This window comes from Lates calcarifer, linkage group LG5, assembly GCF_001640805.2.
Source record: "Lates calcarifer isolate ASB-BC8 linkage group LG5, TLL_Latcal_v3, whole genome shotgun sequence".
Taxonomy (NCBI): Eukaryota; Metazoa; Chordata; class Actinopteri; family Centropomidae; genus Lates; species Lates calcarifer.
The window spans coordinates 23195115-23217082 of NC_066837.1; the positions used below are offsets into that span (position 1 = coordinate 23195115).

At 44.9% G+C, this 21968-nt stretch overlaps 1 protein-coding gene across 1 annotated transcript in view; it reads left to right on the forward strand.

The window, feature by feature from the left end:
* Positions 1 to 309: 309 nt before the first annotated feature.
* bcl11ab (BCL11 transcription factor A b) overlaps positions 310 to 21968 on the forward strand; it is a 35728-nt gene continuing 14069 nt past the window's right edge. Inside the window, exons 1-2 of the mRNA XM_018664826.2 lie at positions 310 to 669; positions 3486 to 3881. Of these exons, the coding sequence (XP_018520342.1) occupies positions 615 to 669; positions 3486 to 3881 (451 nt within the window). The 5' untranslated portion in view covers positions 310 to 614. The remainder of the gene's footprint in view (positions 670 to 3485; positions 3882 to 21968) is intronic.

The following is a 21968-nucleotide window of genomic DNA, read 5'->3' on the forward strand; positions in this document are numbered from 1 at the left end:
CCTGCTCCTCTATTCCCTTGGATAACCCGACTCCTCTCTCTCTCTCTCTCTCTCTCTCTCTCTCTCTCTCGCTCTTTCTCATTCTCTCTCTCTCCCCTTAGCCCAGCCCCCTTGATCCCCTCTGTCCATTGGTGTCTTCGGTGTCTCTCCTCTCCCTTCTCTCCCCCACCTCCACCCCTTCCATAGGTAGTCCATAATGAGTGTCCATTGGTTTTTATTATGGCTTTACCCCCCCTCCCCCCTCCCCTCCCACTGGCCGGCTTCGCCCTGCCCATGTTTTGTATGTCTCAGTCCGTCCATCTCCTGACGTTCAAGTTCGCAGGAACGTCACGTCCGCACTTGAACTTGCAGCTCAGGGGGGCTCCGCCGTACCCCCATCACTCTGTCTTTGCGAAAAAGTCATGAAGAGCTCCGCACAGCTCGTAGTAGCGCTCTCCGCCTCACCCTCTGTATGATCTGCAGTTCATTTTTCTGTTTTTTTTCCTTTCCCCCCTCTTTTTTTCTCCTCCTATTTGGATGTCAGACGCATCAATGAAGATATTTCATTTGGAGTCTACCTTGTAGGAAAGGATTTCCCAATGTGAACTCAGCTGAAAAGCCGCCACTAAACCAACATGTCTCGCCGCAAGCAAGGCAAACCCCAGCACTTGAGCAAACGGGAGTTTTCGCGTAAGTGGAGATGAATCGCATTTTGGTTTAATTTTAGTGTTTTTTCCCTCCTCTCTCAACGAGCCACCTCTCTGTGTGTTTTTTTTTTTCGTTTAAGGCAACTTCCTTGGGGAATTTTCATAGGTAGAATATGGCCACGTACGGAGCCACCGCTGTCCTGAGTGAAATTACAAAACATATTCAAGACTACAGGTTTATTTAAAAAATGATTATGGCATCGTCCGGTGAAAGTTTTGAAACAACGTGACACAGAGCTTCAACTTGTGTTTGTTAACGTGTTGTATAACGTAGCCTTCAAGGTTTCTTTCGCCATTAAAGGGCATGCATGGGCTTTATGGCCAGAGACCTTTGCCTATATGAAAGCAGCCCAAGCCTACTATCGCCACTACTACTACCTCTACTACTACTGCTGCTGCTGCTGCTGCCATCCGCTGAGAAGTTTTCAGCTGTCGCCTGTAAAGCTACCTCTGTTTCTTTAGTTGTAAGAATGTATTTACAGAGGTTTGAGCTGGTTCGGACACAGGGAAGTGGTGTTTACATACCCACTTGTCCACAGCGCAGAGACCTCGTGTGCGTTATCTAGAAGGAATATTGCCACTGTGCTCGCAAATTCCTCACAGCTGCTGTGTAAAGACAGTGTGTTTAACATGTAGTGTGTTATCTCCTTATCATCAACAGATATAAATCCGCAAGAATCTCCGCGAGCGATACTGTTTTACAGGAGAGGGAAAACCAGGAAAGTGGGTTTTACGCGCGTGTGTGATAATAATTGCAGGGCGCTGACTAAGATTGACTGATAGTGTGTGTTTTTTTTTTAAACGCTGTCGAGATTCACTTATGTTTGCAGGGAGAATTATTTCCCACCGTTTGTGTGACGATGACAGCAGGAAATGCTTTATCAATTCACTCTTAGGCGCGCGTCAGCGACTGTGGAGAGGTCTCCAGATACACACACTGTTCTAATTGAAGTTTTAGTTGGAGATCAGGAGCTCGTGCGCTGTATTTTCTTCTGCCTTTATAGTTTGTTGTGGTAAATGTGTCTCTGCATGTTGTTCCCCCTTTTTTTTGGTTGAAACCAATTATGCTCTGGCAACATATATGCCTTCATTTGCCGGATAATTGTTATAAGGTTTGCCAGTGGGGGGCGCAATATGATTGTAGTCCTGTGGGCCACTTCTGAACTTGAACTTGATCCACTTTATCCCTGTGCTGCTGCTGCTGCTTGACCAAGCGCATGCAGAGGATCATTTTAGTAGAAATAAAGATTGTATATTTTATGTTCTTTGCACTGCTCATGCATTTTTTCCAAGTGGAGAAAAAAGTCAAGTAAAATATTCAGAATATTGAAAGAACATGCAGAGAGAAAGTGTTTAAAGACAAGCAGCTATAGGTCTGTTTTCATGGAACAATTCACAGAATCACATACATTTTTAACACCCCCCCCCCCCTTTTTTTTTTTTCACTTGCAGTGATTTCATTTAGCCTGTATAATTTCTATTTTTGGCTCTGACCCAGATTCTTTGAGTTTAGTTTCACTTAGTTTGGCATAGTACTTATGTTTTTATATATTCACATTATTAATCTGATCAACAGAGTACTTGAGACTGCATGGTCCCACAGTGCATAATTTTATTTTGGAGCCAGTGGTGAGCCATCCTGTGGCAAAGGGACACTTTATTACATATTCATACATGCAGAGAGGAAATAAATGTACTGTATATGCTTGCTGCATTTAAAAAAAAAAACCCTCTGAAAATGAAAAAAAAAAAACAAGCCTCCTTTTTGCTTTTTTTCTGTTTGAGAGTTGGATGAAATTATTGATCCACAGGAAGTCATAATAGTCTAACATGGCAAACGAACAGGCCTAATGATTTTCCTGATAGTGGAGCAGACCTACTCCTGCAGCCCAGTGGGAAACATTGGCCTAAACTACTTTAAATTCTGGCGCAGCTCGATGTCTGAAAAAAGGATTATATTTTAGTTTTCAAAGTTATTCACATCACTCTTGCTTGGCATCAAAATGAGATTATGTGGTTTGAAGAAAAATCTTTCCACCTAACCCAGCCTCACACACCTTCGCCTATGTTCATGGCATAAGCTGGTTAAGATAAGCTCCAGTAAAATAGGAGTGAATTCCCTCATCTTTAATGCAGTTGAACATACAGGTAACGGGGGCCTATCTTGCATAGTCCCTCACCACCTTCACGTCTGACCCGACATGGAATTAAAGGTTGAACCGGCGGCAAGAATTCATCACATCTTATCTCAACATCCCAGTCGGGGTGCCCAGTGTCGTTTACCGTGTGGCTAGATTACTTCTTTTTAAAATGCTCTCTCTCCTCTTCTCTCTTCTCTCTCTCTCCTCTCTCTCTCTCTGTCAGTACTTCAGGGACCTACTCCACATCCAACCCCTCAATGTCTAACCTTGGTTCACGAGATCCCAGCACTTTTAACGAAATGGGGTCCAATCATCTTGAACTCAAATTAGAATCTATTTTTTGATTCTCAGAGGTGTTAGGTTCATTAAAAAAGCGAGATTGGCAGCACAATAAAGAGGGTCAAGCAACTTAATCATTTGGCTGCTGCCTGCAAGCTGAACATGTCAGTCCTTATCGAAGTAGTCTGTGCTTCCTTTCTTTCTTTCTTTACACATTTTACAACCTGACCTTATTCCTGTGGATGTCTTCATGTATTGTAGAGATTCAGAAATGTGCTTTTCCATCACCTCTCCTGACACATTTGTATACAAGCACTGCAGAATCACTATCTCTCTCTGTGCCGTATCTCATATTCCTCTTTCTTTCTTGTCCATCCAGCTGAGCCTCTGTCAGGTGTTTTACCAGAAGAAGACTCTCAGGACTCCCCCAGGCTGGGAGTGGGCCAGGGCGATCCCCTAAAAGGGGACCAGGACCTGCTGACCTGCGGCCAGTGTCACTCCCGCTTCCCCCTGGCTGACATCCTGCTATTCATTGAACACAAACGGAGGCAGTGCCACGGGAGCCTCTGTATGGACAAACCTCTGGACAGGCCACCGTCCTCCCCGCTTGCCTCACCCCTCTCCACATCCTCCTCGCACTCGCGGACCCACCACCATCAGCACCCACAGAGGGCATGTCACCCCGTGGAGGTGGCTGTTCAGGTGTCGCCGCATGATGAGGATTGTTTATCAGCACCCTTGCAAGGAATAATCCCCAAGCTGGAGAACATCACAGGTAAAAAAAAAGCAAAGAAACACATGCACTGGGAGCTTAAAATGGCTGCCACGCAAGAGTAAACAAATGAGCAAGAAAAAGAAAATGTGGGAAGTGAGTCTTTAAGGTCTAAAGGTGTGCAGAGTGGGTCGCACTTTCCACGGTTCATAGAGAGTTTATTTCGAACGAGAACAATCGCTCTCTCAGATTTTCTTGGTTTTTGCCTCTGGTAGCGAGGATGTATCCAATCTGCATAACCGGGGTGTGAAATATCTGCCGCTGCATTTAGGAGCTGTGAATCTCGCTCAGCTGAGCCATGAACCCACATGAAGACTGAGCCGTTGAGAAAAATGATTGTGAGAAAAGGAAAACATTTACAGACAGTGAAAAAAGACACACACGCACACATACAGAGACAGACAAAGACACAGATTATGAAAGAGAGAAAGAGAAGAGAGGAAAAAAATGGATTTCTTTTTGGTTTGTTTCTGCATCACAGATGTGCTCAGATCCTGTGGCCTCCACATTCTCTCTCATGTGGTGGTGAGAGATGCATCTCTATCCCTCCCCGGCTTATTACACTGTCATATCTCCCGCTCCCTCAAATATGTGCCTGTGAAGGCTCACTATGATGCTAAAATTAAAAAAAGAGACAGAAAAGAATGTAATTATGCTGATCTGTCAAGGAAGAAGCGTTTATTTGAGGAATCCTACAGCCACTAATTGTCAGTGTTTTTTCTTGATTTGAGTAATTAAGGACTTCTTAAGGCAGCTGTTCGGTTTCTTGGTTGTCCACCGGGGCTAAATGAGGCTGTAGTGAAAAGATGAGTCGCTGTGCAAACAAGCATGAGTCCCTTATGACTGGTTTCGCAGAGTGGGGTTTGATTTTGACCAGCCTATTTGAATGTTTATTCATTTCCTTTAACAGATCCAATACCATGTGCCAGATTGAGCTGATTGTCTGGGCAGTTGTGATTTAATTTGAAGCCAATTCAGGCTAAATGCACGAATAGTAGTACTCCACAATGCACGGTACTGTACTGCATTAGTCGGTGCCTCAGCTTTGCAGATGGCATTGTAAAGGGACCACTGTTATCTGTTGTTAGCTAGTTAGCCCTCTGTCATACAGAATGACCACTGTTCATTAGTGTGCAGTTTGTTAGACATCTGCGCACACACATCCTCACACACACACACACACACACACACACACACACACACACATCCGTACATGCCTCTTGGCCTTGTCAGCTGTTTGAACATGCTTTTTCTTTGCTCATTTAGATCATCGTGCAGTGGAGTTCACATGATATCATAAGGTCACTAGCATTGTGAGCAGAACTTTATTTATAGGACTCATTTCTCTGAACATTGTGTAACAGTCAGGATTTACTTGGGTTAATAATGAATGGATTAACTTGGTAAGGATTGTCCTGTTGTGACACCTCATCTGATATATTTTATAACCTTGTTGCAATGTTTCCTAGTGTTCAAAAACTCTTTAAGAGGAGGAAAACAGTGTGAGGTCAACATCGGAGATAAACAAAAGGAAGAGATTTTGAGTCATACAGGAGATGCAGCCACTGTGCAGGACAGAACACACATCAGTCACATATGCATAAAAGTCAGCCCCCCCCCTACCCCACCTCTGTTTTCTGTGTCCAAGATTGATGGATCCAGACTGGCAGTGCCAGCGCGCCACCCCATACTCCATATGCTAGCTGCCATGTTCTCTCACCCTGCTCAGTTAGAGGCTGACACTGAGCTGAGGCATCTCAATACATACTGTCCCCACACACTGTATCTATGCCATACTGGCTTTCATGTCCAGTTTATTCCAGGGGAGTGTATTATATGTTACACCCCTAAAGATTTACTGTATGCTGCTGCACTGCATGCACTCAAATGAATGTGACCCCTCCACTCCTCACCCTCCTCCCTAAATATGAATCCAAGCAGATGGATTTCTATATGGACGGCAGCTTAAACAGACCTGGGCTAGGTGCAGGAAAGAAGCTGCTGGACTTGAAGGGAGCTGACGTCCGGAATGGTTGAGCGATAAGGTGGGGAGGTGGGGGCAGTTGTCTGTAACACACCCAGGGCTGGAGATGAAGCTTTGCCTCTCGGTCTCCGTCTATGGGACAGCTGAGGCCGTCTGGGAGTCTCATGGCTGCAGCTGGGGCTGGGGTCTGCAGTCTGGAGCTCTGGGCCGTTAGAAGAGGGCAGAGCAGCCTGCGTGCCATCATTTGCATGATAAACAATTTAAGATATGCATAGGGACACCGTAGCTTGTCTCCAGATTATGGATGGCCCAGAAAAAGAGCAGATGACGGTTTCTCACACAAACTGTGTGAAAGCAGTGTAGTGTACAACTGGATTTATTTCACAGGATATAATTACTATTAAAGAGGCATACCAGTGAAGCAGATTCAGATTACATTCCCATTCATTATCCCTTGGACTAAATGCAATTGTTATCAGTGCAATGAATGATCATTTGGTCTTCCAACACTGAGTAATTGAAGCAAGATGCTTTTCATTGTTATGATTTAGGATGCACAACCCCACTACTGTATATAGGCTTCATCATGTTCCACATACCATAATTAGTATTTTTACAAATTGTTTCTTGTCACTACATTTTATGAGCGTGGTGCTACATTCTTGCACTTGTATTGCTCCATTACTGTGGCTTGTATTTATCTATCCCAGCATTAGCACCTCTTGCATTCTCACCAGTCTGGTCATATGTGGTAATGAGGCCATTGTAGCTGCTCGAATCGACCACCATCTCACACTTCTGCCTCTTTCCAGCGCACTGCCTCCATTGTAACCTGGGCTCTGAATCGATACTGAGTTAATTATGGCAGCCACCTTTCCCCCCTTTTTCTTTATGAGAAGGAAAACATTCTAACAACAGAGCGGTATTTCTTGTAACACCCCTCTGTGTCTGTAGTGTGTCTTCTTGCAGTGGCTTGCCTGTCCTGTTTGTCCCTGTGTGTTGTGGAGACAAAGGTATTTAGCAGGCTCTGTATTGGCACCGTGCCACCTTTCTCCAAACCACCAGCCCCCCTCATAAGCACACATATACACACTGGGTATCTGTCAGGCAGAACAGGGGGGCTGGGCTGTGCATGGGGAATGCACAACCCAGTGCATGTGTGTGAGTGTGAGTGGTGGGGGGTGAGAGGCTCCTTGGTAGTGATATCTTTTTTCCTGTGTCCAGTGTGTCTGTGTGTGCATATGGGTCGCTGTGCGAGTTCACATGTGGCGTGTGCCTTTGTTTCGATGATCACTTTAATTGATACTGAAAAGGCACAGATGCATGCTATTGTGATTATTGGATACCAGCTAATATTTTCAACATAAACTCCATTGTCTGTAAAAACTGACTCTAATTTGATCCTACAGCTGCTCGGGGCTCTGATAAAATCAGTCCTATTTTTGGCTGTGGGCTCCACTAAGTTTTAATGAAGGTGAACAGGAATGGTTTTTAGGATGAATTTTTCATAGAGGACATTTTTGTATTCTGAAGCCAAGCTCTAAACACCCACAAATGTTGTCGGCGGCGATTCGTCAGCCTTTGTTGTTGGATTGAGCGTTAGTGGCTTTGGCTGCATTCAAGTGCTGAAGTCTAGTGGATGTTTACATCTCGAGTGTGGGTGCAGTGTTAATGTATATGCATATGTGCACATGTTGTGTGTGTATGAGTGTGGTTTTTGACCACTTAAACTGTTTATAGCTTTCTGTGTGTGCGTGTGTGTGTGAGAGAGAGTGTGTGTTGGGCTGTTTGTTAAAGCTTTACTACCCTGGGCGTGCAGGCTGAACATGAAAGGGTCTTTGACTTGGCAAGCCTCGCCTCAGGACACCCCTCTGTGGACCATGCCAGGCCAGACTTGGCACAGAGCGCTGGGCCTGAGGGACAGGGCTGGGCCTAAATATGTGTGTGTGTGCGTAAGAGGGAGGTAGAGGAGGTATAGCTGTGTGTTAAAGCGATGTTTTGTGGGTTTAGGAAGCAGGAGTTATGGTGAGGTGGCAGCTATGTGTGTGACTGACAGCGGGAGTGTGTATGTACTTAAGGGTAGGTATGCAGTAGACTGTGGTTTTGTGTGTGTGTGTGTGTGTGTGTGAGTGTGAGTGCACACACTGTCCTCAGGGCTCCTAGCTTGCGCTTCCTGTGTCTCTGTTTGTCTTCTAACAACCCCGGTACGACAGCCTCAGGCCATTCAGGTGGAGGCTAGTTGAAATATGCACACACACACACACACACACACACACACACACACACATGCATGAACACAAACACACACATGCACGCATGGGCACAAAAAGAGGCTTACACAAATGCAAGCACCCACCCACAAATGTACACACACCTGTTTCATGAACACAACAATCCCCCCACCCCCACCCCACCCCACACACACACACGTACAGTGTAAACCCCCTCCTGTGAAACTGTGTTTTGTCTGTAATAAATGTGTGTTGTGGCAGAGGCCCCATGATGTGTTGTGAGTTGATGAGATCTGTCAGAAACATATGATCCTTATTTTAGCCCCCTCCCCACTGCCCCTCTCCCCCTCCCCTTTCTCTCTGTCTCTCTATCTCTTTCTCTCCCTTTTCCCACTCATGCTCTCTCTCCACGCATCGCTCCAGTAGTTTGTCTCGAGGGACTGGAAACTCTAAGTTTTGGCTACATTAGCATGTCTGCACCTCTTAAAGGCTTCCAACATCCACTCTAGACCTCATTCTCACTCTCGCAAATTTGGCTGCAGAGCAAGCCAGAAGAGACACACACACACACACACACACACATACACTGCCACTTTCTAGCCCCTCTACCTACTGTCAAACGAAGCTATACGACAGAAACAACCTTGTTTGTCCACAGCCGCATCACACGGGATAAAAAAGTATCCTCAGAAATAAGCGTGTCCTGCCGCTGTCCTGTCAATAGCGTGGCAGGCAGTCACATCACAGGGTCAGGGGTCATCTGACAGCGTCAGGGCCTGTCACGCCAGCCGCCGGCTTCACCACCTGCAGGTTAATGACTTTATTTTTAGACAGAACAGAAACAGAGAAGAAAAAGTGTCTTTGATACAGCTGTAGCTCAGGAAGTGGCGGATGAGAGCAAAAAGGACAGAAGTGGTATTTTAGGAAGGCAGGTTAGTTTGGGGGTGAGAATTGGCTCATAGATTTTAACGAAGTAATTTTCATTTTCTAAAAAACTTCCCCTTTCTTTCTTCTTTAAGTCCTGATTTAGGTCGCTGATTAAATCCGATCCAGATTTTATTACTCAGTATCTCAGAGTCTGTATTGCATTATCACAACCTGTATCACTACTCAGTATGTCACCTCAACCTCTTGTGTTCCTATTATGACTGTAGTGATTATAGATGCGGTGCTGCAGGACCGCTGCTTTGTCTTTCTCAAAACCATGGTGATAATGCTGAGGCCATGGGAGAGCCACATTGGCGAGGGCCTCACGTTTGTCTAAACCCACTGATCCTGGTCACTATCTGTCTTCTCTAGTGTTTCTTCCTCCACTATCTGCCCCACTGCAGGTCCCAGCGCTGGGCTTGGCCTGTCAGACTCTTGCGTGTCTGTGGGTGTGTGTGAGTCTATTTGTGCCTTTTGTATGTGGGTGGGTGGTCGTCTACAGCTGTGTCTCGCCAGCCTTATCTCCACCAGAGAGATATGGCACAGAGAGGGCCCCTGTGTCTGATACTGCACTTGTGAAAACTCACAGCTCCTCTATTTGTGTGTGTGTGTGTGAGTCTCAAAGTGTTTTAGCGTGTACATGTGCATGCAAACCATGTCTGCCGCAGCACTTTTTCATAAATGTATACTAATAGGTTGCTGTATTCCTCGGGGGGGTTTCGTATTCAAAAGCTCATTGCCTCCTAATAGCTCAAGTTAACTGTACATTTGATCTTAGATTCAAATCCCACGTCTTTTAAATGATGATCAGAAGATAGGGCCTTCATTCATTTTTAAGAGAGTGTTAATTTGGTTATTAGAAGCACTTTAGGCTATATGGTGGTTTCAGTGTACTGCAGTTTGCACAAAATGCATGCAGGCGCGTTTTGGCACAAGACCGACACACACCATCATCACAGATGCATGCACACACTCACACACACACACATACTTACACCTCCACTCAATCCCCCTACACCAAACTGACCCCCAACCCTCATCACGCACAGACACTCACACATACACACACTCATAAATGCACACTCCTGTCCCAGGCACCCTTTACTTTTGCAGGCTGAATCTCACTGATAACATGCTGGCGCCCTCATTTAAATTTGAAGCGCTTCTTTAATCTTCAAAGGCCTGATTGCTTTATGAATATGCATGGACTGAGCTGACTCTCAGTTCATTACCTTGTTGTAAATTCTAATGACCATTAGGGCCCCGCGCGGTAATTGCCAATTGTTTTGCATTTTTGATTAGCCCATTACCGGAGCGCATTCTGAACATGTCTGCCCTGCCTGCCTGCCAGGCCACGGCAAGAAGCAGAGGGAGGGAGGGAGAGAGAGAGAGAGAGATCAGGAGGAGAGAAAAAAAAGGGAGAAACTAGTGTGAGGGCATGGAAACACGGTTTAGGTAGCAAAAATTTCAAGGCCTGGCTCAAAATGTTAGTTTTGTTTAGGAAGGAAAATGGGGGGATAAAAGACACAAGACAAGAAATGTAGAACTGGATGTTCCCTTAACAAGCTCCTGTCCAGGTTGTTTCTGCAGAGCTTGAGTGCAAGAGCGTGTACCTGGCTGCATTTATGTCAGCCTGTGTATTTGTTGACTGTGGATTGTTGGCCTTACTGTGTGCACATGTCTTAAGTTTGCGTGCAGCTCGTTGAGCTGGATGGGGTGGGTGGTGCGCTGGGAGAGGTGGGAGGTGCTGGTAGTGCATCCCAATCCACGCTGTGCCTAGGACTTATGAAAGATTGATGGCTTCTAGCAGAATGGCATCACCCTGCTACAACTTGATAACATCTAATGGATAATTTAGCGCTCTAAAACCGGCGGGCTGGTCCCACTCTACGGCAGGCAGGAGAGGACAGCAGCTGCTGGGCTTTTTGGGGGTGCTGCTATGGCTGTTTGTCGGAGAGAGAAGCATGAAAGAGGGAGGAAGAGAGATGGAAAATGTGTGTGTGTTTGTGTGACCATGACGCGAGCCCTAGCCCCTCTTCCATACCTGGAGTGAGCTAGTGGTGTCAAGAGTTGATTAGCCAGCTCTTGTCACAATTGTTAGCCAGAAAAACTCTCTCTCTCTGGCCCCTTAACTGCACACACCTTATCTTGTAAATACTCCTGCTATAGTCCTTGTCAGTGTTATGTGGGAACAAGAGCTGGAGTTCTTTCATCATGTAAAACACTCTGCCAGTTTACCCGGACTGGACCTAGCATGATTTCTATAAATCTTCCAGTGGAATCAATAGCAATAACTGCAAGAGATATTAAGATTACTTTAAATAAAATTAACAGAAATATGAAATAAATAAACAGCAAAGTTACAAGATGTATTTGGTTTTGTTATGTAGCCATGCATTGCACTAAAGAAGGTGTGTCATGATGCCTAAAAAGCCATGAATCCAGCCAAGATTAACTCAACCTTTAAGAATAGGAGACAAGTTGTGATAAACTGCAATTATACAAATTACACTGTACATTTAATATGCCCTCACTGATGTTAAAAGACTGAACTAAATATTTAGTAAATATTCTGTATTTAACAGATTACAGTTCAGCAGCACCACAAATTCCAGCATTCGAAATGACCATAAAGTTGAACCGGCATCTCTCTAAATTAGTTTCAGCTGCGTGTAAGTTTTGAAATGAATCATTTAGTTAGCCTGTGAGGCAATTCACGATGTTCTTCCTCTGTGGTGTCCTTATTTTCCCACTTGCTGCCGTATTTCCATACAACAAAACCTGTGCTTTAATGCCAGATAATTGAGTCCATAAATGTTGCAGGATCTTTGTGTGAATGGGGTTTCTCTCTGCCACCCCCCCCCATGTACCGTTCACAATCTCCATAGTGTGTACACACAGCTCCTAGGCCTACTGTCAGTCTCTTATTCCCACACTATTAAGCTGTTGACAGTTTGGTTAATCGTCCCACAGTTTAACTTCAGGGGAATAGGAGAGAGGTCAGCGGAGTCTGTCTCCGAGGTGTGGAGAGAAAGTGGCCTTCGTGTGCGTGCTGTCCCTTGCTCCATGGCATGCCTTCGTGTCGTGAGTTTGTCTTGTTTTACAGGGGTGGGGGGGTGGGGGGTGCACTGGCAGAAGGGAGTTTGGGGTGGGGGGTGTCTGGCTTTGCTCTGGTCTTGAAGGGGCCAGGAGGGGCCACAAACACAATGGGGAAATTGTCCAGCTCGGGATCAGCTAGAGCAAGTAGCTAGTCAGGGTTTGCAGGATGGCTGGTTGGTCTGTGTCCAGCCTGTGTGTGTTCACTCTCACACACATTCAGATGAGAGAGAGAGAGAGGGAGAGAGAGATAGAGAGAGAGAGATGTAGCAGCAGCAGCAACAGAGCCCACTATGGCCAAAGGAGTCTCAGGCAGACAGCATGATAGATGGCTTTGTTAAAGGGTCCCAGGGTGTCCCCTGAACTTGAAGCACTCTGTTTATCTTGAATAGGAGAAGCACAGAGTGTTGGGGGGCAGTGAGGAGGAGGAGGAGAAGGAGAAAGGGAATGATATAGCTTTCAGGGGAAGGCAGAGAAAAGGAGTGGAGGAGGGAGAGGGAGAGCGAGGGTCTGTATCTGGGCAGGCCTGGCTGGGGGTTGGGGAGGTTAAGGGGGGGTCGTGAGCCGGCACGGCTGCTGGAGACACAGAGAGGAGGGAAAGAGGGGGATGGGGCAGCTCTCCTAGTAGCTGTCCATTAACAGATGAACTTGGCAATGGTCCAGGCCTCAAAGGTCTTGGGAGACAGACAGACACACACACACACACATATGTGTCATGTGCATATACTCACAGACACACACACACACACACACGGATGCATACTTCCCTGGTACCTGCTGACTGTGGATGGAATGCCACCACAGTTCTTTTTTGTCCAGAGGCGAAAGAGGACACGTCTCTGGTTCACCTATGTCAGAACCAGTTCAGACCGGTTAGCCAGCCAGGCCGAAGGAGGCAGACGGACAGGCCTCGTCGCCCGGCCCTCCTCTCCTCTTGTCTCTCTCTCTTTCTCTCTCTTCTCTTTCCAGCTCGCCTCTTCTCGTCCTCCTGCTCTGTTTTCCAGGCTTTAGAGGAGGAAACAGAGAGAACCTCTAACCTGAGGGCACAGGACAATGCAGAGGAGAGAAAAAAGAAGTGGGGGAGCGTGGGAACAAAGTGAGAGACGAATGGATCCGGTCGTAAACAGGGTGGGAAGAGGAGGGAAAAGTGTTTGGTTGTTGTTGGTGCTCTGCTCTTGATGGGGCAACATGAGCTTAACACCACTGCTGCTATTGTGTACTGAAAACATTACAGCAAACATGAGAGTGGTGAAAACTGGGGGAGAGAATTTGATATGGAAGATGTACATAATGGACTGTTGTGCCGTGTGGGCAAGAAACCCTCTATCTGTGTCAGCTTGTACATGCATTAATATATCCACGGATCCATATATGATACACGTACACATGTGGCGGTAATGGAAATTATGTCTGTGAGTGTGTTTGTGTCTGCGAACGCCATAAAATATGGACGCAGCTCCTCTCCCCTAATTACGACTCGGATGTGTCCCTTGAGTTTTGAGAGCAGGCTGTTCACTATTCCACTTCAAATGCTTTCAGCTCACACACAAACTCTGCCTCAAGATGGCAGATCAGAAAGCTCTGTCACATCATGAACATCTAAGGAACTCAAGGAACTGAGATTTTATCGCTGTAGGACTGTAGAATTTATTAATTTGAGTCCTCCTTTTTAGGCTGCAGCTATCATTTGTCTGTCATCTTGATGAAGCTGTTTCTGTGACTGATTTTAATGTTAATACAGTTTTGACCATTGCACATGCTTACAAAAATGTGTTCATCGAAGTAAGCGTGAACTGCAGAGGAGAGAAAAGTAATTTGTTAAAAGCTTGTGTGAAAGGTCAAGTGTAAAGACATGATGAAGTTTTTGTGAGAATAGCAGTGGGTTAGGTGACGCCTTTCCAGCTAGCCTCGCAGGTGTCTCTCTCTCTCTTTCTGTATGACTGGTTTCTCTCCCTCGCGTCCTCACTCAGGGCCTCGTGGTTTCTGATTATGACAAATGGATGCAAGACAAAAGACTTAAAGTTCAAGTGCAGCCACATAGAAATAAATTCCTTGTGTATTAGATATCTTCATATTATTCATTTTCTTTGATTCTTTAAAATCTGGTACAAGCTTATTAATGTAAATATGTGATAAACTAGAGCCAGACATAAGAAAGTGTCAGATATCAAAAGTTGGCACTGATCACTTGTGTGTCAGATGTGATGTGGAACATAAGGACAGTTGTGTTACATCCTGTGTCAATTGACAGAGTGAGGTTTTATGTAAAAATCCACATAACATGCATGCTGCGGGGCAAACATGGATAATGTATGTTTGCGTGTCAGTGTGCGCATGTGTTTATGTGTGTCCCTATGTAAATGCATGCAATCCCATTTGCATGTATTTCACACATGCTCACATTAATTTGTTATTTATAAAGAAGGTACTTCTTTTCATCTTCCTCTCTTTCTTCCAGCCTTCTAGCTCTTGCTCTATTTCTCAGAAACATGTTTTCTTTTCCAGAACTCTTGCGTGGCTACTTTGGTGCCGAAGCCAACTAAATATCTCGCTTCTATGTGCATGTGTGTGTGTGTGTGTGTGTGTGTGTGTGTGTGTGTGTGTGTGATGATGGCTGTTTTTATAATGCCCCCTGCAAATTTGCATATGTATATGTGCAGATTGTATGAGAAGAGCTCTCACACTTAGAGCAGTTGGATAGGGAGGGTGACGGGGGCTGTTGCAAGGGCTGTGTGTATAGTTTATGTGTGAGAGTGTGTGTGTGTGTGTGTTGGGGGGGGGGTCATGTTGGCACCCCCCGCCACCACCACCACCACCCAGACAAAGCCGGCCACTACTCCCAGATGGTAGTCTGCTCTCTTCGGCCATGTGTCTGGTGTGTGTGTGTGTGTGTGTGTGTGTGTTTAGGGACAGAGACAGATACAAAGACGGAGAGAGTGAGGGAGAAATTTGCAAGTGAGAGTGTGTGTGCATGAGATGCACGCAGAGGATGCTGACGGAGGACCACAGTATCAGTGTGGTTACGCATGTGTGTGTGTATATGCCTGCACACAGGCATACATGCATGTGAAGAATGTGAGACTCACACACTTAATTGTCTCATCTCTTGAATGGCTTTGTATGACGCAATTAAAAGCAATCCAGTGGGGTCTGCCGTGTTGTCTGTGCCTTGTTTTAGATGCATTATAATACATAATGCAAGACAGATGGACAAAGAGAGAGACAAGGGAAGGTGTGGATTGAGAGATGGACTGACAAGAGACTCAGGGGAGGGGCAGTTGGCAGAGGTAAGGATTGGTGATTCTTTGTCTTAGCAGTGTTGACCTGCTGTAGAGATGTCCATGGACGTCTGGCTAATGGGGTCAGCATTAAACACCAGGCGTCAGGATTATGTTTACATCAACTGTCTCCTGGACAGTGACACAGTGGATTAGATAGTTGTCTCTGAGTGTCAAGAACATGCAATTTGCTCAATGATATGTATGTAAAAAAGAATATCAGATCAGATTTGGAAAAGATATCTTTTTACCCTGACACCATACGTGCTATTTACTTACAACACTTGCAGACGTCAGGTGTAAAGCTTTCAGCTTGTGAAGCAGCTCTAACAGTGTAAGGGTCCTGATATTCAATACGAAATCCTGCCTAAGGGTTCTGTCTAAATCCTGGTGTCCCCCTGGGGCCGTATGTTAAAACAGGCCTGCAGCCCTGTTAAGAAAGGGCTATCTATTGCTTGGACAGACTCCAGCTTCTCTGACCTTGATGTTTGTTTTTCTTGTATCCCCAGACATAAACATGGCTCTTGCATCCAGACACAGACAGACAGGAAGTCATCCTCTCTGATGTCTTTTTCTTGCATCTGGCTCCTTGGTGAACACCGGGGCAGATGTCTTGGGCTTGAAAATGGGTGTGTGCATGAGTACATATCATGTGAACCCAAATGGTGTGTGAATTTTTCGGTGTGCATTTCTTCACCCTCACACCTCCCTCCCTTGGCCCTTCTCCTCGCTCATACCTGTCAGACTGGTTCTCTCTCTTTCATTAAAGCAAAGCCCTTCTCCTTTTTCTTGACCAGGTAGTATTTTGTTATCAGACGAGAAACCAGACTCCCTTATGACAACCCTTTACCCCATGGTTCAAAGTGCCAAGATAACCATTCTCTATTTATACCTTTATTGAGGCAAGCCCTTCTCTGCCAGCAAGCGGTCTGGCAGGGAGTGCTTTCCATGCTGGACATGCCCTGTTCTCCCCAGGCTCTGGTACTGCTGCGGTCTGCCAAGTTGCAGGGCCAGATTGCCTGTAATAGGCCTGCCATTTCCCTCTCATCATCTGTCAGCACTCTGGATCCAACTGCAGGGTCCAAAGAGGGCTACCACTCTCCAATTAAAAAGGTTAATTTGCCCTCGCCCATCTCTTCCGCCTTCCCCCCTCTACAGCTTGCTATGTCTTCATTAGCACTCATTTGTGCCTCTGTGTTGCTTTTCCTTTTTCTCTCTTTCTTTTTTTTCTTTCTTCTTTTAGTTGCCTGTTGTAAACACTGTTTTACATGGAAAAGGTAAGGGTGAATGTCCATTAGCATATTTTTTCTGAGCCAGCAAGTTTTTTTTTTCCTAAATTATTCTCAATGATTTCAAAGTGCTGTTTTTTATAGCCTCCTCTGAGCAGTTCAAGTTAAAATCAGCTCAGTTTCTTTGCCCATTGCACCCTAGCATCTTTTTGATTAAACTGACCACTGTTAGTGGAGGAAGCAGGAGATTGCAGGAATAGTTCAACATTTTGGGAAATATGCTTATTCGCTTTCTTGGTGAGATACTGCTTTGATTCAGGATTCAGCCAGCAGAGAGTTAGCTTAGCTTAGCATAAAGACTTGAAACCGCTCCCCTTATTGTAAGGTTGCCAGATTCCTTTAAAAACACACTAACCTACAGACATCAGAGTGGTATCAATCTTCTCTTCATGTCTTGGCAAGAAAATTAAAAAAAAAAAAAAAAAAAAAAAAAAACTTAGGTGACATTATTTAGTTGCTCTTAGCCACAGAATAACTTGTACCTGAAGTCAAACTAGAAGTTTTAGCACTGGTAATATGTAGCAAAACTCAAAGTATTTCTGTAATTTTAAGAATTGTGGGAATTTGACAGTAAAGAGGAAAAACTAGACTAGGAGAAAGCTTCATACTCTTTCCATTTATGTGGTGGCCACATGCTTCATTGTCATTATCTTCACACAGCGGTGTCAGTCTCTTAAGCCTTAGCCAAACCTGAGAGGATGAGCGGTGCGCATGTGAGACCTGCTCTTGTGGGACATGGAGTGACAGGCTTACTTTCGTCATCTGTGATTTGCCCCATTCAAACAGAGAGAGAGGAGATCTTGTCCGAACAGGCTTCTTCTGCCTCTATCTCTGCTTGGGCCTGTGTCCTTTCACTCTCCTTTTTCTCCTCTGAATGTCCTTAGTTCTCCTCCCTCCTGCCATCTTACTTTCAAAGAGGTCGGAGTAACGTGGCCCCTTGCATCTCCTCCTACTCCTCTTCCTCCTCTTCTTGCCTTAAGTTTCAACTGTGGCATCACATGACAAAATACCCCCCCGGTTTATCTGAACAAAATGTATATGGACGTATGTGGACATGTCGCTTTGTGAACCCAAAGCCCAGGAAGGAAGCTGCCCCTAACCGCTGCCTGCGCTGCTGCTTTCTGTCAGTTACCACTGCTGTCAAAACTCCATCCCTGTTTCAGGCTAACACAACCAGCAAAACTGTTATGGGGCTTCTTTGTGTATTTATGTTTAGTATCTGCGTCTTTAGGAGCAGGATATTGAGTAGGCAGTTGGGCTATAAAGGATTATATGGGCATTTCCACTTTTTGTTCATAGCTTGTTTAATTATGGTTTAGATTCTATTAGATTTTGGACCATTTTATAGACTTAAACTTTTGGCAAAAGTAATTTGGCAAACTTCTTCCAGAGTTTGCAGGGTGAAGATATTGTTCTTACCAAGCAGTTAAACAAATTTATTGTCCACAATGAAAGGAAAAGAGTGTTGAATTTGCAGAAAGGGTTTAGATTTTTTAGATTTTTTAAATTAAGGCTATTTGTTTTTTTCTTGTAAACAAAAATAATTTGAATGATAATTAGATTTTATCTGCTCACACACTGTATGTGTCAAAGTCTGAGAGTGTGGGTGACTAAATTAGCACAAAATATAAGCTCAGTCATAGTTATTTTACCTTAATAAATCCGTTGTAGCAGCTGCGTTGTCATCTGCTGTTAAGTGTAGTGGCATACTAAATGAAATTGGGGGTCACTCTTGGTAGTTTTAGCGATTAACATAAGCTAATGACTTGGAAGGATGAACAGGAGGTGGAGATAAAGGGGGGAGAAAAGCGGGGAAAAAGGGGGACGTTGTCTGGCTCCCTCACCGGCCATTAAAGGCCTGCCCTTGGACTGCGAGAGCAGGGCCAGTTTCCCATGCACCGGCAGCACAGGCAAGTCCTCTTTGGTTACACAAAATGTCTGCCTGTATGGCCACGGAGAGAGATATTATTAGCATTATTTTGCCTCAGTTATCTGAGAGCATAGTGCTTTTAGGCCCCCTTGTTTGAGTGGCTGACAGACACTTGAGTTTCTGCAGCAGATTAAATGAAATTTTAGCAGCTTTTTCTTGGGGCCAGGCCATAAAACCACACAAAGGAAGCAGCTGCCACTAATGTAATCTAGAATGGGGTGCTGCAGTGTAAAGCTGTCCACCACTCTTTTGTTTTTCCCTTCTTCTCCTCTCCACAGTTTTTTACGCCATTCTTGACACCCTTCAACTACACCCCTTCCTCTTCAGATAATATCCTTGTTCTTTCACTGCCCTTAATTCCTCTTTTCATCAGCTACTCCTCTGTGTACCACAAAGGTGATGAAACCTGACGAGAGCAATAAAGGCCATGTGTTTTAAGAGCAAACATATTTTTTCATGTCTTTATATATCTATACGTTGGTGTCAAAGGTACATGAGATAGCCGTTGGATCAGGTCATTGTCAGGCACTTTCCCCTCCCGGGACTTTCTGCAGGCCTACACCATCAGCTGGACATGCATGGAATGAGCATATATGATCTTTACAGTTTGACCTTGCGCAAATTCACAAAGTTCATTTCTCGGAATGCAACAGAAGCAGTCCACCAGGGTCAACGCCCCAGCAACCCCTGCGTCAGTCAGAGGTTGTCAGCCCCCTTGAAATGACAGGGTGGATCTTGAGAACCTGAGTTCATGTTGGCAGGGAGTGGAGTTACATTCCTGTCAGGGCTGTCATTGTCTAAGTGACATGAGAGAAAAGGGAGAGAAAAGCAAAAGAGAGAGGGAAAGAGAAAACTGCAGGAGTGTACAAGATTTCTCAGTAATGAAAGCTGTTTGTTAATTACATTTTTTAATTATTTGAAGCTGACATTTGCATCGGCGCAGCACAATTTTAGCATGTTGGCGGCGCTTTACGTTGAGACTCCACTGTTGCCTTCTGTAAATGAAGTTTTATAGTCTGTTAGAGAAGCAATGGCACAAACATCTGGCCCATAAATCTCAGGTAGTGCAGCCTGAGAAACCAGCTCTACCCATCCCCTGATCAGCCATTAATCCAAATTTCCGCACTTCCACACTGACTTATTTATGTACGGTTGGTTAGCTGGTACGCTTTCTGGGAGCGTAGGCATTGCATTGGAAATTACTGCTGTACTATAGCTTAAGACATTTCTTTAGCAGAGTTCTGACCCGTTTGCATAGTTACATATTAGGTTCTAGCCTTCATAAAACGTGTGTGCATTTGCATCATGCCTGTGTATCGGTTGTATGTGTGTATAACGTATATCTTGCCACTGCCTGTCGTGGAATGCCTGAGTTCATGGACCCTTTTCTGTGCAGAAACGATGGCTTGGAGGTGGACTCAGCCTGCCTGCTGTTCAACCAGTCAGCCAGTCAGTCAGTCTCTCCATGCGTGTGTCCTGTCCTGCAGCTGTCTGTGAATAAATCCTTCTGTCACCAAAGGCACACAGGCTTTCTTCACATATCCTGCTCATCAGTTTTTTTCATGGGTCTAAAAACTCATTTGAAAGTTCCTCTCAGACATTTATTAACTATGTCTTGAGGGTAAGAAAAGGAATTTATTGTTGCTTTTTAGCTGATGATTCCCCGAGCTTTGCTGATTCACTGGAGAAGTTTGTACCTGTTACTACAGTCCTCCTTCTCTGTCTTTAGTCTTTATCTCACTCTTCACTTTTTAGCTCCATCTGTCTTATTATTTTTGCAGTAGTTACCATTGCTTTTTACATAAGCATCCTCATAAAAGCAGGAGAATTTGTTGTGGTGCTGCACGCATGCAAACTTGCACGCTTACACACCAACACCACACATGCTTACTTAAATCTAATGACCCAATAGAAATAGCTCATGCCCCCCTTTTGCCACCCTCCTTTTCTGCCGCTCTGCTCTGCCCGCCCTCCTTCCCTCCCCAGGGTAGGTCGCTATAGCCCCCCTTATAAACATAGTGATCTATAGGAGCCCTAGACCCAGACAGATTTTTGGCATGGCTGTGCAGGTAGCATTCCAGCACGGTTTGAGATCTTAGGGCCCTAGCCTCGTTAAAAGCCTGATTTATGCTCTACAGCTGGGCACAAAGGAACCTACAGGTTGGCTACCTTAATTAATATCACGCTCGCTACTGCTTGGACTTATGCATGTTCCTGACACACCTCTAGGGAGAATAAGCGGAAGGGTCCACATGCTGTATTTTAACAGGCCAGTGACAGTGTGTGTGTGTGTGTGTCTGTGTGTCTGTATGTGCAGGATGTAACTGAAAAGACACTGGTATAGCTGTGTTAACTATAATTTCAAATTATCCTTAGAAAAACGTACGGTGCCACAAAGTTAAACGTATCACCAATATAAATACAGATTTTTTTCTCCTAGGGCTCGCCACCCTGTCCTATTGTCCACCATTTTATCCGCCTCTCATGCATCACTATGGTGGCTGATTAGACCACATGTCTTCAATTAGTAAGCAGGAATCTGGTACGGCAAGCCTCGGAGATGAAGAATTGTGTGGAGTGTGGCCTGCCGTTGCCAAGCATATGGCCCATCCATCTTATGGATTGTTATTGATGGTAAACGTTACATGTAGGTATTAACTGGCTGCCTTCACCCTATTCTAACCTCATAGTCTTTTCTCTGGCATGTACAGTATAGTCTTGTGTCATTGGGAAAGAATACTCTGTCCTCGTAATGTACAGTCCAACCTTGACTCATTACATTTGGCAACTATTTTTGTGGGGTATTCGTCCAAAATAACGTGTCATAAAGGTGTGGCAGCATTTGGTATAAAGCTTCTAGAGTAATCCAAGTGTCAGGTTCTAGTACTGAACAGGTCACTTTGAATATCTGACCACTTCCTCTGCCCCGTCTCTTTCTGCTTCTGTCAGAATGTCTTGAAGGATCTGAAATAGGGCTGAACAGGAGGCCATTTTGCAATTTTAATCAGGGTTTGGAAAGCGCCTGGGTTGAGAAGTAGCCCAGCACTGTTTTCTCCTCAATGAATTAATAATGGAACGGGGAATGGAGGGTTGGATGAAGGGATAGTGTTGGGCTGGGGCATTGAGATCCCACTGTTAGTGGCTGTGTCCTTATTACAGGAGCAGTGAACTTCATATCTTTTAGCTTTACTAGTGATGACATTACAGTGAATTTAACTTGGTGAAATGAGGATGTGTGATATGAACATAAAAAAATAGACTGAACTTGTGATAGAATCAGTTTTCATCCAAAGTCCATACTTCAGTTCTGCGGTCACCACATGTACCCACATAACTCTCTCTGCTTCCCACTTTT